General features: G+C 44.6%; 1 protein-coding gene and 1 long non-coding RNA gene across 10 annotated transcripts in view; one reads left to right on the plus strand and one right to left on the minus strand.

The window, feature by feature from the left end:
• The first annotated feature begins 645 nt into the window (after positions 1–645).
• LOC136017383 (uncharacterized) lies at positions 646–12,156 on the plus strand. 2 transcript variants are annotated; one of them, XR_010613919.1, is made up of 4 exons: positions 646–837; positions 2,106–2,233; positions 3,772–4,218; positions 11,771–12,156. It is a non-coding gene; the product is annotated as an uncharacterized LOC136017383 (long non-coding RNA). The 2 variants fall into 2 exon arrangements; XR_010613920.1 differs by having other exon boundaries at positions 646–832.
• Positions 2,198–24,786, minus strand: part of RIN3 (Ras and Rab interactor 3) — a 68,167-nt gene continuing 45,578 nt past the window's right edge. For 4 of the 8 annotated variants that reach the window (XM_065685639.1, XM_065685638.1, XM_065685641.1 and 1 more), the window contains 5 exons: positions 21,496–22,971; positions 18,157–18,465; positions 9,304–9,435; positions 5,915–6,078; positions 2,685–3,981 (listed from right to left, as the gene is read on the minus strand). In XM_065685639.1, the coding sequence (XP_065541711.1) occupies positions 3,673–3,981; positions 5,915–6,078; positions 9,304–9,435; positions 18,157–18,465; positions 21,496–22,971 (2,390 nt within the window). In that variant the 3' untranslated portion in view covers positions 2,685–3,672. Of the gene's footprint in view, positions 2,557–2,684; positions 3,982–5,914; positions 6,079–9,303; positions 9,436–10,157; positions 10,187–14,216; positions 14,742–17,447; positions 17,546–18,156; positions 18,466–21,495; positions 22,972–24,786 lie in introns of those variants that run through there. The other 4 variants (XR_010613916.1, XR_010613918.1, XR_010613917.1 and 1 more) reach the window with 4 other exon arrangements.

Raw genomic sequence — 24,786 nt, forward strand, 5'->3', positions numbered from 1 at the left:
ATTAAGTTGTTGCTGGTGGTTTATAAAACGTGACCAAACAGGCCAGGTGCCCCATGGCCTCCAAGCAAGCCCCACTCTGCACTGAGCCCTAGCACAGGGATTTCCTTCCAGGCAGCTCGCAGCCAGGCACAGTTCCTCACATTACTGTCAATAATCTCTGAGCTGGGGACAGCCCTGGCAACCTTTGCAAATCAAATCAGAGCTTTGCAGTTGTTATGCCAGAGGAAAATGTGGCATGTGCGATATGAGAGCCTTTGTGAAAGCCCACAGAAATTCAGCTGGCACTCTTGCATTTTGAAAACTGGGATCTGCAGGTCTGATCTAGGGACTAGGCTTTGGTTTGAGCCAATTTGGATTGCAATGCTTTAGCACTGATGTGGTTTCCATGGGCTCCACTTACCAGTTGTATAATTCAGTTCCCTCTTGCCCTGAGGTCCAGCTGCTGACTCAGACATCCCAGGACACTGCAAGGTGCTGGAACACTTCGCTTCATCAATCTTTTGTTCAGCCCTGGCCAGTGCAAAGTCCAGTTGCTCTCCGGAAATACCCAGCAGGAGATCAGTCCTAGCTTTCTTCCTTGCATGTTTCTACTTTAGCCTCATCCCCATCAGATTACTTCAAGCTCATTAACTGTACAAAGATAACCTGATGAGCCCAGGGACTTTGGTAGGCATATACACCTTTGCTTCTGGGGCTTACAATAACTTGCAGCAGCCACAGCGGAACTAAGCTGCTGGTCAGACCCCACATCTCTGGGTCTGGCACTGGGGACCCCCAGTCCTGCTGTACATGAACCCCATGCAGTGTGACACCTGTGCACAGGTGATGGGAGGTGAGGTGGGTATATGGCTTGGAGTCCTACCAACTGGAGTGAGGAGGCCAGTGGGAGGTGGGCCAGAGACCTAGTCTGGGCCCATGGTTTGTGTGGGGAATGGGTGTGAGAGGTGTGTGGGGTCTTCTTTGAGAGAGTCAGTTGAAACCAGAGGATCTGGGGAGTGTTTCTGAGGGGGAGGGTTGAGAAAAAAGGAAAGTTGGTAAGTGATGCTGCATAAAGGTTGGACCCTCCTGCTGCCACAGCCCTAGGGGTGACAGTAAAGATTGTCCTCAGTGTGGCAAACATGGAGCAGGTCAGACTTGCGCATAGTGCACATATGCACATTAGTGACAATACCTATGGTGGAAGCAGGACAACAGGCCTCTTGGTGTGCAGGGACTTACTGGCAGTGCTTCCATCACTGGGGAAGCTGTCATGAGTTCACCCAACATGCAGGGATAGTTGTGGGCTGAGGAGCCGGGCAAGGTGAGGACATGCTGCCTCACAGCCAGAGTGCCTGTACCACCTCCCTAGTGAGGGCCTGACACTGATCCATCAACACACAGCATCCAGGGAAGCAGAAGGATGAGAGCTGACGTCCTTGCCACAGCCTGCAGGATGGATGTGGGGAAGCTGCTGTAGGGGCAGAGAGGTCCCAGAGCCATGAGGGTTCCCTAGGGGCCTGTGCCACTGCTACAGCCAGGAGTGGGACAGTAGGTAGCACCAGGGGCAGCCCAGTCTGGGGCTTGAGCAGCTCCCTGAGGATGGGGACTAGCAGAGGCCAGGCTGGGACAGAGCTGTGGGGAGCTGGAGACCAGCAGTGCTGCAGTATCACTGGGGCAGGAGCTGACAGCCCTGGGAGGTGATATGGGGTCCTGGGCCATGGGCCGGGTGGGGTAGCCTTGGGGTGGCACTGGAAGCAGCAATGCCTGTGTGTGCCCTCAGAGCCCTGAGAGCAGCATCTCCTCAGTCAGACAGTACTGGAAGCCTGTGTGTCAGGTTTAGCCATGCCATCCCGAGTGCCACCCAGAATGCAGCCCAGGCTCCCAGCAGGATCACGCTGCCCTGCAAAAGGCTAATGGAAGCACAAAGGGAAGGGTTCAGCTCCAGCATTCTTACCAGAGGCAAGGTGGAGGCGCCGACAGCTGCATGTGAGCAGAAATAACCATGACTTTGGAGTCAGCTCAGTGCAGGTGTCACACACCGCAGGGTCTGCACATGATGTCCTTGAAACCAAGATTACTGTTATTCACTGTTCCTTATTCTTTGTTGTTGTCCCTTCCCCACCAAGATGTGCAGCAGCCCAAGCTGGCAGATGCACAGCACTGGTTTGCTATCTGTATGCAGATTTGTCCAGCATACGCTACAGCTGAGGCATGCAGACACAGACATTTCAAGGCCCAGGAACTTAATAACCAGGTACGTGTGACACCAGTTTACTTTTGGAGCTTCAGCAGTCAGGCAGGGAGCTCTAGCAACTTGGCCCAGTGTGTCCCAATTATTATTTTTAATGGAGGAAACAACAGCAGTTTTGAGCAAAACCCACAGTAACACACTTTCTTTCCAATCAGAGCTTTGCTAGGCTTGATCCCAAGGTTGTGTAGCTGCAGTGGAGGTTACGTGCCTCTTGCATGCAGACCATCCAGTATCTAATGCTCACAGTGAGAATCTTGTCTGAATGAAGGCCCCCGGAAGACATGGATCTGTCTTGCAATTAAGGCTCCTGCTTCCATTATCCAAGCCTGAAATATTGTTTTGAAATTTCAGAAAATGCATTTCTACATTGGTTCAATTTATTGTGAATTCAGGTTTGCAGGGAAATTTAAGTCTGCAATGACTGAAAGCACAGGTAGAAAGGAGAATTAGCAAGTTCTGTCTACAACAGCCTGAATTTATTAATGTAAGAAACTGGTGGGACTTGCAGTCACAAAAACACTAGAGAAAATGACATCTAGGTAAAAAGGGATGGGTATTTAATTCTAGCTCTTTTTGCTTTTCAAATTTTAACCTGGTTTGCTACACTGGGAAAAATATTAAGTTTCTTTACAAGCACTTATTTAAAAATAGTTGCACCATATCACACATGGAAATAAATACACGATTCCCAATGACACTATTATACAATCAATGTGACTAAACTGCTGTACACATAAAAGTGATGGTGAAGACTTTCAATCTTAAAAAAAAAAAAAATACATTGATGAAAATGCCTATGCTACCTGATTTCAGTGAGAAACAGATGGCAGAAAATGTACTCTTAGGATCATCTTGCATGGTCTGTAATTCTGTGGATTGCAAAGGCAATGACATTTTGTAGACAGCAAGCCAGAGATAGAGTTCTGCTACAGATGGCAACCCTATGCCTCTGAATACATCAGACAAGACTCAGTTTTTCAAACTGTGGGAACAGATACTGTAAGGCGTTAAAGCTGTCTTACCTCCAGATAGCATTGTGGTGTGTGCACACCTTTCACAAGCCTTGTGCACGGAGGTGATTCACACCTGCCATAGTTTACTATGGAGTAAATGTCAAGTTTTCTGCAAGATCTGAGTTTTCTCCACTGTGCATTCACGTTCTGTGATGTCGGCTGGCTACCAGCAGGAGGTTCTGAGGTTTGATACTTCAAGTTTTCCAGAAGATGAATGTTCTCCTGAATGCTCTTTTTTATTTCTGTAAATTAACTCTGCTGAGAAATGCTCTGTATTTGGACAGCATCTACAATTAGCACATCTGCCCTGTGTCAAAGGCCATGCTCCAGAGACCTTCTGAGGTCTGCAGATATCAGAGGATTTCATGAGACAAACTATCCAGCCCTTCCAGGATGACAACAAACACAACAAGAAAAGCAGCACAGCCCTTAGGGAAAGTCTGACTCTTTGACAATTGGAACTGGTGGGGTTTTATGGTCTATTGGTTTATAAATAAAATGGAAATCTTTCTTGGTTTCGCATTTCAGGAGGGACGCTTTGATATGGTGAGGAAGGGCATCTTTGTCCAGCTGCAGCCAAAGCTCATCAACATAAACAAAGAGTCTATAATCCTTGGGATGGGAGACTTCAAACTTCTCGGCACACTGCTGGCTCAGCTGCTCAGCTGTGGTGTCTTTCTGGGAAGCAAGTGTCCTTGACTGAGCACCAATTTCCAGAAAGGAGATAGAGATGAAATCCTGAAGAGAAACATGAGGATAGATCTTAAAGTTAACACTGTGTCTTCGGACAGAAGGGGGTAGCATTCAGCCCCAAAGCACTAGCTGCCTAGAGCTCCTAAATGCCCTCAAATATCCTCCAATCATTCTCCAGTGCCACAGTTATTCTCTCCTTTCTCACTTCTGAAAGACAAGCTTGAATCAGCAAATACTTAAACTAACAAACACTTAACCGAAGACTTAGCCCTTTAAAGACACGTAAGTGAAAGCTTTTTTCTGATTTTGGTGAATATCCTTAGTGAGCAGTCTGCAACAGTTCCTTCTCCCACTTTTCTACAACTCCTGAAGAAATAGGATGCAAAGATGTAACAGACCAGAATTACAATCCCAAAACCTCAGAGATCTGGCCTGAAAATCCCGTCTCATAGAAACAGGAAAGGGTTGGCAGTGTGATGACCCTTGCAACTCCACTGTCACACAAACAGCACCTTGAGAGTGTGCCCTCCAAACTTCCTTCCATCAGTAACGAAACAGTAGAAGAAGTTATGCTGAGACAGCTGTTTTCCTTGTATCCTGTTTCAGGCTTTAACTGCTGTTGGGATGTTTTTGCCAGACTCCTGAGGAACAGAATCTAGAGGGCTTTCAGTCACAGTGGAACCTGAATGTTTAATTTGTATCTGTGAAGTTTAAAAAAATTCCCAACCATTTTAGTCAGAAAATACTCAGGCTCATCAGAAGTGAGTTTTGTCAAATATGTGGACTATGGGTTTCCAAACTGTATTTATGGAGTGTCAATGCAGATGACTAAGGCAGCCAGAGGGACATGCAGGAGCCTGCTGAACACATCAGTGAGCTGTTTACATATGCTAGGATGTGCTTGCATGTCTTCGATTCATTCTAAGGAATGTAAAATGCTCCTTATGCTCCTGGAGGGGGTGGGAATCTTCTGGGGAAATGCAGCATTTGCTCACTCAGCTATTATGCTCCATGGTAGGTACTTGCTATGAGCTACTGCCAGAGCAGCACTTGGGGCTGGATGGCTGTTTGGTGTATCCCATCCATCATTCTCGCATTCTGAGATCATCAGGGACTACTTTGACCACACTATGGGAAACATAATCAGCTCAGCGCTTTCACAGGGCTATATGGTCTGCGTTTCCCGCTCAGGAGACTTTCCCCTGGCTTTCCCCTTGGCTTTCACAATTTTGTTTTGCACTGTGAAGGCTTCACAGAACCGAGACGTGGCCTTTGCTGCCTCCCTGTGGGTGACAATTTGATCGCAGGACATCAGGCTGGCACGGCACCGCCACTGCTTGGTCCTGCACCCAGCCTCGCCATGGCTGGAGGCCCAAAGCACCCATCCCTCCTGGGACCCTCTCCCACTGTGCATGGGGAAGTCTTCACAGAGCTATACACAGCATGGGCTTCAAAGCTAACCAGATACTGTTAGGTCTTTCGTGCTGCCAGGAGAGGCCAGGCTCTGGAAGATGCTCCTCTGACTGGTCCTTGGGATGTCTCAGGTCCTCCTACAGCTTTATGCCATCTAGGAACTGTCCCTGCATAGCCTGCTCACATCTCCTCAGCTTAGCCCATGATTTCCCCAGGCCCTAAGGGTGATGGAGGATCTCCCTGCTTCCCCACCACAGCTCTCCACATGTGACTGCTCCTAGCATGCCTCCTTTGACAAGGAACAACAAAATCACTCTGCAGTTGTATTTAAAAGTATATTGTTATGAGGGTACTTCAAGACTTCAAAATTAATTTTTTAAGTGATACATATTTCAAATGAGGGTTTTTTTTAAAGATTTTGAAATCTGCACATGTGCACTCTTGTTTTTCACTAGTGACTTGGGTTAACTTTGTTTTAAAATAATTATCAAATTAAAAATCAGTAATCATGTAAGAGAGCATGGTCATCTTTCAGGCTCTGTCCACAGCAAACAATGCCAGCTACCTGCACTGATGAGCGGGAAGCCCGGGCTTTGTTCAGTGTCCTCCGTCGCTCCCAGCGGTGAATGGAGTCCTGTACCTCCATGCTCAGCTGCCGTGTGACAGTGATTTTGTCGTAGTTCTTGATGTGCTCCAGGGCTCCGTAGGTGGTGGTTAAATAGTAGGAACCTGCAAAAGGATAAGGTCTTGCATGAATATCACACCAGCACAGGCCATTCATTTCCACTTCCATCCTGCCTGCTGGCAGATGCCTAACACTTGCACTCTCTGTGCCTCGCTGCCAGGGAGTGCAGGTGTGTCTGATACTAACCCAAGAGAAAGGAGACCTAATGGACAGTGTCCTCCACCCCCTTCTGCTTCACAGCAGTGTCACTGTCCAGACTCAAGGCAAACTACTGCAAAAGCTGCTTTCACAAACAAACCCAAGCAATGCCTTTGACCACAGATGGTTTATTCTTTGAGGCATGGCCATCTTTTTGTTGTGTTTATCAGGGCCAGTGCAACAGGTCTGTAATCTGGACTCCTGAGCAGTCCCCGTAATGCAAGGAAATTAGTAACAATTGTAATTACTCTGTAAGAAAATGACAAGGCTGAATGCAGCCCCCTCCAACTCTAGCTACACTGCTAAAGTGTTTAGAGCTCAGGTCTGCTTGTGGGCTCAGCACTGTTAAAGGATGTCTCAGACCTGCAAGGACAAGTCACCCTCTGCTCCCTCCATCTCTATCAGCTAGACTGGGAGCCTAGATGTTGGCTGAGAGTAACTCGTGGATTATTCAGAGCTGAGGGATAAATCTTGGTAAAGCAGAGAGATGGGATAAAGCAGTAAAAGCCTGCAGCCACCCTTTTCCCCTCAGAAACTCCAAGACTGCTGTGGTGCTGGCTGTAGCAGGTAATAAGTAATGAACTGCAGCAGCCAAGAAAGCAGCTGGACCATGATAAGAAGAAGGTTTATCAGCAGAGGTGAAGATAAGCCCTGATAAGAGGGCAGAGTTGAATATTGGGAAGCTGCTGCTTTGGTTGTGAGGCAGACCCATGTCAAGAAATGGCCCCAGTGCGGAATTAATTGAGAGTGCTCATTTCCCCAGCTGCACCAGGGTCTCCTCTGAACAGAAGGAAGGAGTCAGCCTGCAGCGCGGCCCGAGCAGGAGCACACCTGGCCTGAGGCACGGTGAGAGGCCAGTCCTCGGTGGGGCCCAGCCCCGGCTTCTGGGAGATTCCCTGCTTCTGCTCCGCTAACCGCGGTGCCAGGGAAACGGAGAAATAAAAATAGCCGGTCAGCGGGGAGGGGCTCCCGGCCTTTAGTAAGTTTCGTAATAACTGCAGGTGCCTCTAGATGGCACTTCCACATCACCCAAACCCCGCACCAGCCCGCCTGGGGTTTCGTAACTCTTCCTCAGGCCCTGATCAGCTCCACAGTCATTGCGGCTGGTTGCTTAAGTGGTAGGTAAGACAACATTTTATATAAGAGGAGTATTTTCAGAGCACCTTTAAAGTCTGGTGTAAGAGAGGGGAGACCTGCATTGCCATTTGACTTGCTGTACTTTGGTGGGTCTGATGAGGAATGTCCCATAGCTACCTAAGTCTGCATACGGCAAACACCCTCTTTTTCTTTACCATCTCTCACAAAGTGCTGCTGAGAACAGGCTAGCAGCCCTACAAGTGCCACTTTTCCTTTCTTAAATAGAGTTACTACCTTCCCTTGTCTGTCATTCAGCATTTCTCTCCCTCTGGCACAGTCAGGGGTCCCTGTGATGGGACTCACACCCTGGTGTATCCATTCCCTCAGAATCCAGGGAGGAAGATCTCTCAGTCCTCCATGACAGGAATTCATTATATCTTTAAGAATTATTTGTTCTTACACTCAGTTTCCAGTATCTTCATTTCCACACAGTCATTCCCCATCATCTGTCCCTGCCTTTGGCCCACTAGTCAACATCACTGTTGCTATAAAATTCGTTCAAAGTAAGTTTTTAATTTGAAGGCCAGCTTTAAATGAGTTTATGTATTACCTGATGTAATTTCACAGTTTTCTCACTTCTGCTTTTAGTGTGTTCTCTTTTCATTTCTGTGCCAGAATCACTTTTTACCATTTAACTTTGAAAGGCCTAACTCGACTGAATTTTTTGCCATTTTAGCCCTGTTCTTCATGGTCTCAGAGCTTTCTTCACTGAGACCTTTTCATTCCATGCCCTGTATCAGCAGTTGTTCCCAGTGTCCTTTCTGATGTGATTCTTCAGCCAGTTTGATCTGGAGCTCCCTCACAAAATTTCCCCCCTTTGGCTGGCATAGCACATTTCACACAGTCTTTGCATCTTTGACTGAAGAGAACCTCCAGCCTGCTTTGCCTTTGATACCCTGAGCCCTACCCAGATGTCTTCAGTAACCAGCCTGGTAGTATGCCCTTTTGAAATGAAGAACCTGTGGGCAACACAGTCACCAAAACCAGCTTAATTATGTCAGCAAAATGCTGTTTTTTTCTGCTAACAATTCTTTCCAGTGGGATAATTAGCCTGTGCAGAAACCCCTCACTAGTACGATTGCACTGTCACTGCTCATTCTTTTAGTACTTACTTTTGCCCACCTCTGCACCGTGCTGGGATGACATGCTCTTAGTTACAGATTTGTACCTCTATTTAACATGAATAAAAGTAGCCTTCTGTTATTCATTCAGGACCTTTTTATAGAACCTCAGTACTTTTCAAAACAAAGTCTGAAGTAAAACCCATTTTACTTCTTTAGTGACTATGTGGTTGCAAATTATCTGTGTTCATAACTCAGAATGCATAACCCTGTCACTGTTAGTAGCATTTGCTTCCCAATCTACATTTAAGAAATGAAAGGCCCACAGTTCCCTAGGGTATTTACCCCTCTAGTAGCAGAGGTCTTTATTCATGTCCAAACCTAATATTCCACTCTAACCTAACTTTCCTTTCTCTGCCTCACTTTGATACTTAGCCAGAGAACATTGTTTAAAGGGGTCACTCACGTGTAAGAGTAGAGTCACCATGAGAATGATGTATGGCCCCAGGCATACAATACAGTTTATGAAATGTGCTCTTTTCTCATTAGAATAAAAGTCTTTGCACAGACCTTTAAATTTTTCAGCCTTTGGGCCAAGGAACACTAGATACCTCTGTTTAGGTTACTAATGCAGCAACTCAGATCTCATTTATGCTAGGTCCCTGCCTTTCTAGCTGATGTCTAAGGGCACCACATTGCCAAAATCAGCTAAAGTGTTTGACAATAATTTTAGAGCTTCATATTTGAAAAGTCTGGCCAAAGCTTATCCACAAAGCCTAGCCACAGCCTCGATGCCCCACTTTCACAAACACTAAAGCGAGGTAGAGAATGATTTCTAGAGTGAATATCCCAGGAGCAAACACTGTACTCTACCTTCCCCTAGCTGCAAAGCAGGGTCCATGAGCTCCATCATATACTCCACATTCAGAAGGATTTCAGTCAAGTTGCTGCGAGCCAACACATACATGAGCACAGGGAGGAAGTCATCTGCACCATACGGCTTCCCTGAGCAAAGAGAAACACAGAGTGGTCGTAATAAACTCGCCGCAAAGATACATTCCCCCACAGCAGTGACAGCTTCTCACCCAGCTTGTCCTTTGCAGACTTTTGCTCACATTATGTGAAGAGTTAAAGCTCAAAAGAAAAAAAATGCTGAAAAGGGGAAAGTTAGTACACTTAAAAAGTAAGTGGACTTGCTTCAAACCCAAAATATGAGAATGAGAATTTTTACTGTGCTCCATTTCAGATATTCTTTATTAACTGGAGAAAGAGAAGCTTAAGCTTCATGGATCTCAGGCAAATGACAGTCCTTGAAGAGTGCAAAGTCTGTCAGTTCAGCCCTCTGATTTGACAGTGCCATCAAGACTGAAATTCATGTTTGCAATATTAGCAGTGAAGTTGTCTAAAAGACCAAAGAGCAGAAAATAGATTTTGAGATGGTTTTAGGACTGAGGACTTCCGTGTTGTGTTTCTTCAGAAGGCAAAACATAGATCTATGTGTTCCTAGTTATAACAGTCTCCCAAAGAGCTCAAATATAAGAGGAAGCATCTTCCCAGCCATTGGTGCCTAGCTAAGAAAATAAAAAGTCTTTCACATTGGGCTTAGATTAGTATATGGAATTGATGGAACTGGCATGCAGCAGGTGCTACAGGAACAGATCCTCATGGGCTCAAGATTTCTTATACTTAAAACATTAATATCAACAAAGTCAACAAAGTGATCTTACATGAAATCTGTAGCAGCTCTTTGGGATCTCTGAGGACAAAAAAGCATACATGTTAACAATCACCATTACAAAGAATTACTGCTTAAAATAGAATCCAGAATGAAGCTTTGACACATAAATGGTGAAGAACACAAAGATAACTTTTCTTATTTGAAAGAAGCTTTCACTTTCCACCAACGTGTCATAAATTCATCATGGACAACCCAAATAAGAAGTTGCTTAGCAGGTCTATCTTCCCAGCATTTAAAGTTGACCATTACAGTTAACCTAAGCCCAGACTTCTTTCACTCTGAATGCCCTTCCTCAGGCAATGGGCAGGTTTTCTCAGCTGAGCACTTGGATGTGTTGTTTTCATGGGCCATGTGTGTCTTACTTGAGAACCGTTTGCCTCACCTCAAAGAATCAAAGCTACCCTTGATGTACCTCCAGTGAAATTATGCCCTAGCCATTTTTGGTTCATAGTCCACTTGCTCTTCCATGGTGGGGCATAAATTCCTGTTTCTCAAATGTTCCCACTGACTTATTTCAAATTTTTGCCATGACTCAGCCTTCTTTTTTTGTCATTCATAGCTGACGCAGACTCTCCACTGCAAAGAAAGATGTTCTTCTGAAGCCTCAAATAGCCACAAGCTTAGCCCCTGATGAAAAAATGAAAAATAAAAAAAATACAGTGTGGCTTAAAAATAAACCCAGGAATAAAAAACTAGTGATCAGAGAGCTGATCCAGTTAAAACAAAGTGTTGGAGGATGGGAGATTGTCAGGGCTGAATTCAGCCTGTTTCTAAGACTGAGTCCACACACGCCACAACATAGACAATTTGTTTAATGAAAGCGGGATTAGCCCTTCCAGTTCTATTCACTTTGTTATGGCTGCCTTTAGTTAAATCACACTGCCTTAGGTCTTCAACCAAACTATAAAAGGTCATTAATGTTTCATTAACATCTGGATGAACGTGAATTTTTTAAGACCAGGTTGGATGAGGCTTTGAGCAACCTGGTCTAGTGGAATGTGTCTCTGCCCATGGCCTGGGGTTGGAACTAGATGGTTTTTAAGAAGTTCCTTCCAATCCAAACCATTCTAATGATTCTGTGATTCTATGACATTTTATTTGTCTGTTGTTGGTTTGGCTTCTGTCTCTGTAAAAGCTTCCGCTCTGGAAAAGGTCCAGTTCATTGCTGTCATATATATTACTTTAACAAAAGCAGCTTAGCCGTAGAAGTATTTAATATTGCCTAGCAAAAAATCCCCCCAAAAAACAATGACACAACTGAGACATGAAAATGTATTAGAAAAACTGCAGAGAAAAACTGCTCCTTTTGACTTGAGTAAATCAGATGCCAACAGAGTTTGTTCTGTATAGAACTAGTGTAAAGGAAGATGAAGTACCAAAGAGTTTGCTAGGCTCAATTTTTTTTCCCCCTTCCTTAAAAACTTATACTTTATGATGCAGTAGTTACTGACCAGTGGCATGGATTGAGTGCTTATGGTTTCCTGAAGGCCAAGGGACCTTCCAGTGCAAGACTAATGGCAGAATTTTCTCTTCCCTACCACTTCTTTTCATGACTAATCTATGTTTTCCCTGTTTTTTTTTTTTTTTAATAAAATGTCACAGAAATGGATCACCAACCAGACAATGGACAACCAACCAATGCAGAGTGGAAACAGCAACTTGGAACTAAACAATTCTATATCACCAGCCATCAACTTCTAGTGTCAATTGAAATGAAAGTTAGAGGACACTTTTCAAGAACACCTACAGAATCTATTTCTTTGTTATTGGCTGAGAATTAGTTGTATACGCAAGCAGGCACTGAGTCAATTATTTTACATAGCTGTCTGTCTCATTTCTATAAACTGATTTAGCTGCTCTCCCCAGCAGACGTTGTTATAAGCCTTTCACAATTTTAAGATTTCATAAAAATATTATTGGACCCCCAGCTGTTTCTATGGCTTAAATATGAAAATCTAATATACAGTTTCTTTTTCATTAATAAACTCAGAGAAGTGATGTCTGACTGATGTAATGGAAGGAGCACTCATTCTCCATACATTCTATGCTCATGACCTGCATAAATTACTACACATAATTTTAGTCCATTTGTGGGAATATGAAGCCTGATTCTTAAATACCCACATCCATAACTAAAGCTGAGGTCAGCAAGAGCTGTAGGTGTCAAGAAGAGAAAAGAAAAGCTAATGGTCAAGGATCTAGCTCTGACTCCATGTGTTGCCACAAACTGTCAGTGTTGCCTAGGACAGGTCAGGCATGGTATATTGTGCCTACTTCTTGTAGGCATTGTAATAGCTTCTCTCCACTGACTGCACATGAAGCCAAGGATAAGCACCTGAGAGGGTAGGACTCTAAATCTTCCTTTGTTCCCATGGCCTTGGATGTCACAGTAGACAGAGGGACTAGCTTAGACATGTACAGCCATCAGACCAAGTATGGTTCTGAGGTGCCCTGTATCTCAGTCCATCAATGGGGATAATAAGTGCCTGTCAGCAACTCAAATATGACCAGAAGTAGTAGACACAAAGATACACAAAACAATACCTGTGAACCAAGACACCTGAGAAGTCTGGTGCTGCTCAGCATTGTGCAACCTACCTGCTCCCTGTGCCACAAAAGGCACCGGGGCACAACCCAGCATCCATTCAGGAGCTGCAGCAGGGGTGTTCTCTGCAGGCTGCTGCCTCCTCAGCTTCACTTTCAATTTGGGCTGGAGCCAAGTTCCCAGACCTACATGTCTGACTCCATCTGTGGTCTCTCACAGAGAGGTATGCTTGCAGCTAACAGTTAAATCTAGCTCTGACCCTGACAGGGGTCTTGGTGACCCTGGGTCTGGCTTGCTTGTTCAAGGTGGTGTTGTCCTACTCCAGATATAACTTGCTTGCTTTATTTTCCCTTCTTCCCTGCATGATCAGGAAACATTTATTTCATAAATATCTATAAGAAGCTTAAAATAAGCCTTCTTTTCTGCCACAAACTCATCCTATTATGTTTATAGCAAAGCAGTTCCCGGCTGGGATGCAGCACTTGAATAGACGGGTATTAATTAAATACATGATTTAAAGCAACTGGAATTCTGCCCAAGCCTCCATAAAGAAATTACAGTCTGTTTTAACACATTCATGCATTTTTTTTCCCCTCCATGTATATTCTGACAACCAGCAGACACTGATGATGCTCTGCGCTTTGCTCTAATATTTTACAAACACTAGCATGATGTCTTGCGGCAGCTCCCCAGGAAATACATTAATTTTAGCCTCAGTTTATAGCTGAGAAACCTAGAGGTACAAAAAGGTTAACTGAGATTTGCTCAAGACTGTCATGGAAACCAGGACAAAGATCATAAGAAAAGATTGTGAACATCTTTTGACTCACTAGCATTTTGTTATCTCCTGTCTATCCCATACTACTTCAGCAAGGTTTGATTTATGATAGTTAAATTAAGAGAGCTAGTACATGCAGGCAGCATGAATCCACTTCAAAAACATGTTTTACAGATCAGAGGAATTCATTGCCCTTGAAAAAATTGAACTTGCTCTTTAATTCAAATGTAGAAATTGTGCTAGCCAGAAAAAAGTTACAATCTCTAGTCTACCAGCCTTCATTAACAGTAACTTAAACACAAATCTCTTCCAAAAGATAACAAAGTAAACCTGTTATGTATAGCTTTATTTTCCTTCTCAGAAGTGAGAACTGATAATGAGCAGTGTGATGGGATTGCTCTGACTTAGTTTTCAGAGCTTTTAGCATTGGTTCTGCACTGGCTGCTTAAGTATTTGAAGCCAATTTCCTTTCCACAAGCTTAAGACACACTGCTTCAGGTTCATGCCTTTGTCAGCTACAGAGCTATGTAGGAGTGCATCAGCACAACTAATATCTGGCTGCTCAACTCTACAGTGGGTGACAAATTTAATCGTAAAAGCTAAGGAAATGTTCCAACAGAATGTATGTCCTACCTATCCTCTTTTTTTCTGAAAGCAGACTATGTATTAGCCATGCAAAATGATGGAATAGAAATTACTAAATCACATGTTTTAGGGCCAGTTACCTTGCAAACTCCATCATTAGTAGAGATCTGGTTTTGAGCTATATACTCCAACTCCTTGTGCAGTTCAAAGATACTCCAAAAATAGAGCTTCATAATGTTAGGTAGTCTACAAGTTAAAAAATGTTGCTGTAAGAAAATTGTTCCTCTGTTAACTCTTCTTAAATCTCCTTAGAAAGCAGTCTTCCCATCTTTCAAATTTCCAGCTTAAGCTTAGAGCCTTTTTGTGCTTGATCTTCCTCTCTATTAGACTGACCAAGTTTGGCCTGTTGTCTCACACAGTATTTCTTCATAAACCGGTGCCTACTGTGCCTCTGGTTTTGCTTTTCCATTGGTTCTTTTCTACAGAGTAGCAGCTGTCAGGTAGCTCCGGGCTGGGTGCTCCAGGCTCATCCTACAGACCACATATATTGCAGATTTGCATCTTGTTTATCACTCCACAAGTGTCACTTGTGTTTTTGATAGAGCGAAAAGCGGAGATCCTACCATACAATATGTCTTTGACATTTTGTCTGAGTAAAGGTCTTTCTGAAAGGTAAATAATAAGCAGATTTTCTACATGAGATTACAGTTCATCTATATAAATCAGCTATGCACCCAACTTTCCCTGCGGGTAGTGGGGTATGCCTTTCAAACTTAGAACCGTCAGAGATCTGGGAGCTTATAGTTCCCCATGAGTCCTGCCTCTTACTTTTTCTAGTGTAAAGGTTAAAAGAAGCCACCAAAAATGCCAGCCAGTTTGTGGGGATGAGGTGGGTTTCCAAACTCTTCTGGTTTTCATTCTTTTAATGCATATTATTCTTACTAACTGCTCCTAGTATTTTTAGCAGGCAGGTTACATATTTTTAGATTGTAGGCTATTCTTGGAGGCATATGTTGCTGTTATTTAAGTTTGCACAGAACTTTAAAAAGCTCAGTGAGACACCACAATGCTGTCTGTATTGTCCCACTGGGGAGGATTCGATTACTAATGCCACTGCATACTCTGTACATGTGAATATCTGAACTTGTACCCCTAAGCTCTTTTTATAGCCAGGGATGAATTCATCAATATCGTCAGTGAAGTTTGTCATGAGTCATCTCAACCTAAAACAGACACCCACATCTAGCTAGATTAATGAGCTGCGTCAACTAAGTCCCTGTTGTCTATAATGAAAGCTAGACATGAGACCCATCTGTGGCTACGGCTAGATGTAGCTGTAGATGCGTCCTACTTAAACATAGATCTGTATCTTGTTGTACTCAAATATCGGTTGGAGACAGGTGTATTGACAAAGACTGTGAATTTGCCTTCCTGATAAATTAGGAATTCTGATGCCTTCCTCAGGAATCAGATCCACAAACTGATTGCTTTCAAGTTGAAGGAGAAATGTTAGTTTAAACCAGCTGTAGATCTAACCCATTCAGTTCATAGTCTGAGTATCAAGGATTTCAACCACAGCCAATTTTTCAGGCAGAATTTGTCATGTAGTACAAATTACAATCAAACTACAGAACTCCTTTCTTAGAATGGCTTGATATACATGGAGTCAATCAAGGCTGACTTCAGTGTGCCATGACTCTTTCAGCAGTGCTAAGATGGGCACTACCACAGACACAGGTGTTCCTGAGCAATACTATCCCTAGTTTTGAAGAAAACTTGGGACCTATTGGGAACCATGGCAAAACTTGAACTGGTATACACGGGTCTCAGAATGTTAAAAAAATTGTTTTTTCATATGGGTCTGAAAAAAAATTTAGTGCTATTTGCACTTTGCTTTGAGATATGAAGCCATGTTCTCAGATCAGCTCATCCTACCATCAACCTAAAGTGAATAAAGACCTGCCATGAGCTGCCAATTTGCAAATTAAACCAGGCAACATAAGTTACGTTACTGAACTGAATTTTTTTCTGACAGAAGTAGACTGATTTGTCCTGCAGCAGAGGGAATGATTAATTTTGTGTTCCACCCGCTCTGATCTTGGAAGAGGAGGGAACTTTCTAATTCAGCGGTGAGTAAAAGGAGCTAAAAGAAGAACAGACTATTGCACAGGAAGCTGAACATGGCCCCTGTTCTTCCTGTGCGAAGAAAACTGAGCTGCCTTAGGGCTGGCTGAAAGCAAAAGGGGCTCTGTGCCACTGCTCTCAAGTTGGGCAGAGAGCAGGAGATTTCCTACCCACTGAAATCTGGTCTGAGCAGCCCACAGCACTCTACCCAGCACACCACCAGCTGGGAATTCCCTGTCAGAAAAATATTTCAGTTTGCTGGATGTTTGTCTTTGGTGGAAAATCAAAGCGATCTGGTGTCAGTTAATTCTGTTGAAGAGTTTTCACACATTTCACTTCTAAGTGAGTCTATAGGACATTTCATTCAATTTCTCTTCGAGTCCACTGTTGTCCAGGAGTTAGACTATAGTATTCTCCATCCTTTAACCTCTTTTTCTGGTCTGAATTAATTGGGTACACTTCCTTAATGCCAGGACAGTTTTCTTATGACCAGGCCCTGGTATGCATCACTGCATCACATATATACTGGAGAGGGAACTGAATGCACAGGGGTGAAGTTGGCTTCTGACATACACCGTGCTTGCAGGAGTACTAAACATGAGAAAGCAGCTGAGCTGCCTGAAATAAAGCATTTTGGTTAGCACAGAAAACCACAATGAAATCCTTTGATTTCATGAATGCCAATTTAAAAAAAAAAAAAGTAAGGTTTTTTTAACTGTTTCCCTGACCCCTACTTTCTGACATGAAATGACACAAAGGCATTTCCTGCAGCAGAGAGATTCCAGCCCTGAACTAACTGAGGTATAACAAATATGTACCATACCACCAGCTCTGGAAGGAGACTATGTCTCCTATGTGGTTTTAATGAGACATATGAGTGTTTGATTTATAACAAATTTACTCCAAAACTTAACACAACTGTTTTAACAAAGTTACAGCAAATTCCCCTACATGTTTCCAAATCTTCTCATAATATCTGAAGGCAATGAGAGGTCCTATTCACCCTGCAGCTTTGGCTCAGCCCTGGGGTGGCTTCTTGCCCTGCTGTTAATATGTCTAGATCTATCATTGAATCTGGCTGTGTACTGCCCAAGGGATGACTCTCAGGGGAGGCCCAGAAGGGACACAACTCCTGCATGAGTGTTCCAAGGCTGTTGTAAGTGCAAAATAAAGCAGAACAGCTAAAAGCACCTTTGGAGATTGTGAGTTCTTGAACAATTGCCCGTTGTAGCAAAGTAGTATCATTCTTCTCTCCAGATTTATGCATGGCTGGTCATCAGCTCACCAGTAGAAAAAGGAAGCTCTTAAACTGCAGATTCCTGGAGGAAGGAGCTTCCTGGTTTATCTGCAAAAACGCATCCTGTCTGCAGGCCGAAGGCTTAATGTGTGCATTTAGCGGTTGGCCTGAGGCCCAAGTTATATTTATTTTCAGATCACATACTTCCTTACACTGAAGAAGCATAGTAGTGCCTTTTGGAATTTACGGGAGCACCAGGAATTTGTAACAAACAGTACCAGCATTCTGCATTTCCTCCTCAGTTTAGGCAAAACTTGATATAGAAGAAACTAAAACACTTTTCCCAAAGACCCATTCCTAGAAATTACCATTAAGCTGCTACAAGCTGGGGCAGAGCTCTGAAGATTTATGGAGAGCTGTGATAAGACCTCTGCAAAAAGGACATTACACATAAAAAACATACTTAACGTCTGGTTTTTTGGGGTTATGCAGCTTCAAGTTAACCAGGTAACATCTTATACCTGTTATTAGTGCAGAGAACTTCCCAGTCACTAAGCAGCCCATTCTGAATATGACCTGTGGACAGCTGATACCAAACACACCATCCATCACTGTTACCTCCAATTTGAATATCACCACATCAACTGTATCATAAACCCTGTTTCTGATACATGGGGGAAGGACCACTGAGGGATAGCATTTCAGTAAGAGTGCTGTACCTGGGTTTCCCTGAGCCATGGAGTCATAGATGAGTTTGCAGGACTTCAGCAAGATGGCAATCTTCTTTTCTGGGGAGTAGGCCTTGTGCATGGTTGTGAACTTTTGAAGGATCTTTTCAAGAACAATGGTTTCAGGCACGCTGGTTGTGATGCCTAGGTCAGTGGTAGTTGTGTTTTGTATCACAAATTGGTTCTCTTTTAGCTGCTGTAAGGATCCATCTTTGTTGTGGATTTCTTTTAAGTAAGAATCAATGGCTTCCTTTAAAGGTTTCAGAACACATTTGTATAGAGCCGTCTCAGCAATCACTTCTGCACAGAGAAGGGAGAACACAAAAGTCCATGAAAAGTAATCAATACAATAGTGCAGGCACAAGTAAAGAAGAACTTTCCTAAGAAAGCATGTGGTTGATTATTCATGCACTATTGCCTAGCTGTGAGCAGGGAGCAGAAATTACATCCCAGAAAGTAAATGTTTCGTTACCAGCACCCTCCAGAAGCCCTGGATAGGGTTGAGATGAACACCAGGACACAGCTTCTGTGTGACAGCTCCTGCTACCAGCAGCTGTCTTTGCCTGACATCCTGGCTGACCAACATCTGTCTTTCTCTGACATCCTGGCCGACCAGCATTAGCACTGTCAGACAGCAGAAAAAGCAACTCCAGGAGGAGATGAGTAACCTCATCTTACTGTGCTTCTTTGCACAGCCCTGCCCTTACAAATGCCCAGGTGGGGTTCATTTCATGTCCCCCTGCCATCTCCCTCTGATCTGTTTAAGATAATCACTTTGGGATGAAAACAGTTTCATCCTCAAAGCACCCCTTTCTCTGCAGTGAACGAAAAGCAGCTGTAGCCACCCACTCAGAGGCAGACACCAACAGCTGGTCAGAAGTTTCTCATCCTTACTGTTCAAGTGTCTTTAACTTACTGATACTTATGTCACCTCTTAAGCCACCTGTGGATGAGGAAATTGTGTGGGTTGAGTATTTGCTTTATATTCAACAGGAGACAAAAGCAATCATGAGAGACAGTGAGAAAGTCTGTTGTCTGACTCCTAGAAACCAGAGCTAGGAGGATTGCAGGGAATCCTCTTTTAACCCCAGACTCTGACAAAAAGGTCACTGGCAAGAGGGTTCATCCACTCAGTCAGTGAGGAATGAAACAGAGGGCAGTAACATTTATGTATACAAAATGCAAATATTTTAAAGGATACAGAGAAACAGCTGGCTTGAAGCACGACAAATTTGAATTGTAGGAATGGCTGTCCTTCACAGGGAAAGGTAGTCCCTCTAGGCTAACTGGGCCATATCATCCTGTTAAGGAACCACCAGTGAACAGAGCTAGAGGTAACCAGACCTGTCTGTGTGAAGGTGAGAGGGATCCTTGCACACACGCAGCTCTACCAAGCAGAACAAGGACACTTCTTCTTTCTGCCTCTTCTTCACATTCCCTAATCAAGATTAAAGACTGACTTCTCTGTGCTGACAGCCCCTTTGCTTTGAAGAAAGGGGTTACTAGGAAAAAAAGCACAGGTGTTATACGAGGTGCATGAGAAGTGAAACTGTACCTCCCTTCTCCTAGGTATGGCAATGGGCTGGCAGCAGGTCTCTTCTGCTGGGGACACTGCAGGATCATGTGAAGCCTTAGCTGTGATAGAAAGAAGTCAGCAGGGCCTGCTGAGACTGGCAGCCTCTGGGTCCTGGCTCACCCAGGGTAGCTGGGTCCCACCTAATACTGGAACTGCAGGATCCCCTGGAATCCCTGGTCACTTCTGTGGTTGGCCATGTTCTGCGCTGGGGATCTTCCAGCTCCCAGCTTGCCTTAAGCCAGTTTAGGGATCTCATAAATAGCTCTGTTTCTCAGGTCCTCAAGAAACAATTTTAAATCAAAAGAGCATATAAGTGCATGCACGCGTGATTTTTCTGGCTGTACAGCTTTGACTGTCTCGTTTTTTCCTCTTGTGAGATCTCACCTGGAGTATTATGTGCAGTTCTGGTGTCCTCAGCATAAAAAGGACATGGAACTCTTGGAACAAGTCCAGAGGAGGGCCACGAGGGTGATCAGGGGACTGGAGCACCTCCCGTATGAAGATAGATTGAGGAAGTTGGGGCTGTTCATCCTGGAGAAGAGAAGGCTGCGTGGAGACCTCATAGCAGCCTTCCAGTACCCGAAGGGGGCCTATAGGGATGCTTGGGATGGACTCTTCATTAGGGACTGTAGTGACAGGATAAGGGGTAATGGGTTAAAACTTAAACAGGGGAAGTTTAGATTGGATATAAGGAAGAAGTTCTTTCCTGTAAGGGTGGTGAGGCACTGCAATGGGTTGCCCAGGGAAGTTGTGAATGCTCCATCCCTGGCAATGTTCAAGGCCAGGCTGGACAGAGCCTTGGGTGACATGGTTTAGTGTGAGGTGTCCCTGCCCATGGCAGGAGGGTTGGAACTGGATGATCTTCAGGTCCTTTCCAACCCTAACTATTCTATGATTCTATGATTCTATGACTCGGATAAAGAATCTTTGTATATTCCTTCATGAATATACGTTAAACTGGACGGTCCACTTCTTAGCAAGGAGGGCAGTAGCACATTACTCCCTCACAGAATATTGAATGAAAAGCAACAAAACACCCCTAAACAGCCAAAAATATTCATTTTCCTCCCCAAAGGCAAATTATGTCTGTGGCAACAAGAGGCAAATGCCTGTATTTTGGAGCCAGAAGTGGTCTTGCAGCAGGCAGCTATTTGTGCCTCTGAGCTCTGAGGAGCACAGAGTGGGATCAAGTTGATTCCTCCAATCTGCCACTCAAAACCATTGTAGTCTTGTCTCTTCTCGCGAGACAGTGACTGACTCCAGATCTGGCTGCCACATACAAGGAGCTCTCCATCCTCACTGCAGAGTGTGAGGCAGTGGACATGGAAGGCCATGTGGAACACAGCTGTGCAGGGGGACATTGACCTTTTGTGTTTCCAGTGAACACAGCTCTCAGTGTGTGTGCCTATGCATACAGGTACATACACAAACACAGAGACTCATATTTATATGTGTGTATATATGCATATATACATACATATATGTCTCACACACAAACATACACCTCTTCCTCTTAAACTCTTCCCTTTAAAATATTAACTTTTTATGAGGGATTTTCCCCCCTTACTGGTTTCCCAGTTTTTAGAGCTGCTCCTCCAAGTGCTGGCAACCACAGAGTAGACTTCATTTCACACCCCTCAGCTTTTAAGAGATGGTTTATAATTCTGTAAAGCAGAACCCGTATCTGCGTAATTCTGTCTTCTTCCTCACCTTCCCAAATTCTGCCCAAGGATGGGTAAAGCACAGTCACCTACCTAACTGTTCCTCAGTGCGGGAGCCTGGGTCTATCAGAGATTTCAACTCAGTGCTCTGCACTAAGTAACTCTTCAGCTGTGTCATCATCATTCGGATTTCTTGTAGCATCTCTGTGCTGGAGCTCTGCTTTGCCATCATCTCTAAACTGTACACTCTGTAGTCCTGCACCAGGTTGCCAAAGTACGAGTCCTTGTCCTGTGCCAGCTCCACAATCTTCTTCTGCAGCTTCCTGTCACTAGACAAAAAGACTGTGAAGACATTAGACAGGCTCACAAAGGACAGCCTGTTCTTGGCCTTGTCCAAGATCATGGAGCGTGTCTTTTTACCAGATGAACTACTCGGCATCTCCAGGTCATCCTCTGTGCTGCTGGTGGAGTAGGAGTCTGGTTCAGATGCTGACGTCTGAGCCACAGTGCTGCCTCCTGGGCCTTCCAGGGAGGAGTGAGCATCTTTCATTTCAGCTGAGTTGATGGATTTGCAGCTATGTCCCAGTTCTGTCTTGGTGTGGGTGCAAGTGGCACCACCTGACACTGTAGCAGAGCAGCTCTTGCACAAATCCTGCATAATGGCCATGGTTGTGGCCATCTCTGTCACTGTTCTTTGCTTTGACTGGCAGGAGCTGGGGACCCTCGGTACCTGGGAAAGCCTCTTCCTTCTTGGTGGTGGGATAGGAGGTGACTTTCCTATGGCATTGCTTTGAATCCCAGGCATGTCCTTCGTCTCTGCAGGTTCAGGCTTTGTCTCCTGAAATTGTGATACAGCCGCCCCAGGAACTTCTCCAGGCATTTCTACAGCCTTTTTGCACAGTGACCTTTTATCTCTGCTCTCCGTACTCGCATGTTGTTTATCTTCTGTCCATTCCCCTTTCAGAGTTTCACAACTTCCAGGGTTTCCCACACAGCTCTCCTCAGAGGTCCTCTCAGACAGCCGCTTCCGTGGGGGGACAGAGGGCTGGGAGCCCTTCCTGGGGCTCACCGCCAAAGGCTCACTGACTGAGAAGCTCTGCTTCCCTTCTTCTTTATTGTCACTGCCTTCAATTCTCATTTCCTTCATGGTCTTTGCTAGTGGCTGAAGAAGCAGCTCGTTTTCTTCACAGGCAGTGGTGGGATCCTGCAGGGGCTTCAGAGGAGATTTCTGAATGAGAGCATGAGAAGGTGGAGGCGGAGGGGGGCGGCGGGGAGACCTCCTTTCAGTGAGCATGGTGGCAGGGGGGAGATCAGCACTCACAGCACGGCTTTTAGGAGAAGGTGCATCTGGTGAAAAAGGATTACTGCACTCTTCTATAAAAATAGGATTCACGAACCACAGCCTGTCATTTCCTATTGACAGCTCAATTTCACATGAGCAGTGGTTTGTGCTGCTTGCAAAACACTGGGTAGGTTTTAAGCTGTCTGTCTGAGCAGTGCTGAAAGCAGAGTGTTTTGCAGGGTGGGGTAACTCCTCACTTCTGTGGTTTAAGGAGGAATCCCAGAAATCTGTCAAAACAAAACAAAAAAATGCTCTGAGAGAATTTTAACTGCTAAAAGCACTTTGAAGTTCTACTTTTTGTTAAAAGAAATGGCTTTCACACCTCTGCACAAAACAGTATGAAGAAAGGGTTGCCTGTTTTATGTGTGTGAGATCCTTCAAATGAGGAGACAAGCTCAGAATCTTCACCAGAAACCTCTTTTATGCCAGTTTTAGGACATTCATCTAGTGAGAACTGTTAATGCTGTGCAGCCTATGCAGTGTGAGCAGGAAGGTGCAAGTAACAAATACAAATGACTGTAAAAGAGGGTCTATGGCTTGTTCAATGAGTGCTGTCCTCTAAATGCAAATAGCTATGGATACCTGAGGTGAGGGTGTGAAGCCCCCAGGTGACCTCCCGTCCCGCTATTTCTGACTGTAGGAAGGTGCAGGGCTGAGATATATAGCCTTGATTCAACGTACACCAGAGGCACAAGAGATATCAGATGAAGATGACAAAGCAAGCTCATGTGTCAGTCTGTCTACAAAGAGGTCTGCTCCTGTTTTGCAGTACAACCAGTCGAGAAACATACGATTTTAAATACCTTCCACAGGTTAAAATTATCATTAAAGTCTGTTGCTCTGGATGGCAATTATCCATAGTCATGACACTGCCTCCCTGCATGTGTAAGAGAGGAAAGGTGGTGCAAAAGACTGTGAACACAGGAAGGTTGTATACTGAAAGATTAAAGAATAGTTAAGCACTCCAGTGCCATCAGCTGTGACTGGAAAAAGAAGACACAAGTAGTCTTTTCTGTATGTCACAAACTTCTCACTAGAATATCTTTGAACAGCCCATTTAAAAATTTACAAAGCATTTGTTCATAATTTGAATTGATTCAGCATCAAATATAAACTTCTTCCCTTCCCCTGAGATGAGTTTTTAAACCTGCTTGCCTTAGCAGTGTGATTGCTTTCTAGCACTTTTAGATCTGCTAATCCAGAGTCCGCTACTCGAAGCATCAGGAAACAGGATCCTGCAAACTCCGTATGTTCTGATGAAGGAAAAGGGTATAAACCTCTGAGGGTATTCCCTGGGTGAGGACTGATGCCCACAGATTTAGGGACAAGGGGAAGAAGGGAAATCCTGGAAATACAAGGATGCAGGTAACTAAATAACTATTTCAGCATGCTTGGTCCCTGGACACAAAGCTGACCCTGATGGCACACCCTTCTGGGTGGACACAGGACGCAAATGGGGCAGCCACACAGCAGATGAGCCATGCCCTCTGCTTGGTTCCAAACCTGTCCCACTGCAAAAATATTACCTGCTGGGTCAAGAGAGGATGGATCGGGCTACACGTGTGCGATGACCCACATGGTGCACATCTCAGGAGGGTGCCTTTAGCTGTGCCTTGCCAGGACTCCATTCTCCTGCTGGCTGCACAGTGTAGCCCCAGACCATCACAGGGAAGGGGGACAGGGCTGAACTGGCCAGAGCTCTGGGCAGTGTCTGCCTGTGTTTTTTCCTAAAAACCAGCATCCCAGAAAAGCTCAAAGGGACTTCCAGTTAAGGAGGTCATAGCAGAACTCAGAGCAAAGGAACTCTCAGTTAAAGCCAGTGCGGAACTCAGGGGTGAAATACATCAGATAAAATCTCTCCCTTGCCTACTGCATCTCCAAAGGCAGGCCACTTCTTCCTGTTTTGCTCCCTGGTGCAGTTGTGATTTTTGGTGACTTCCTGCCTGCAGCCAGCTCCCCACCATTGCTGGAAAAGCCATCTTCTTTCTGCTGCTGCCATGACTTGCTCTCTGCAGGACTCTACCTTGCCCCCTCGGTGCCCT

Source organism: Lathamus discolor, chromosome 6 (genome assembly GCF_037157495.1).
Source record: "Lathamus discolor isolate bLatDis1 chromosome 6, bLatDis1.hap1, whole genome shotgun sequence".
Taxonomy (NCBI): domain Eukaryota; kingdom Metazoa; phylum Chordata; class Aves; order Psittaciformes; family Psittacidae; genus Lathamus; species Lathamus discolor.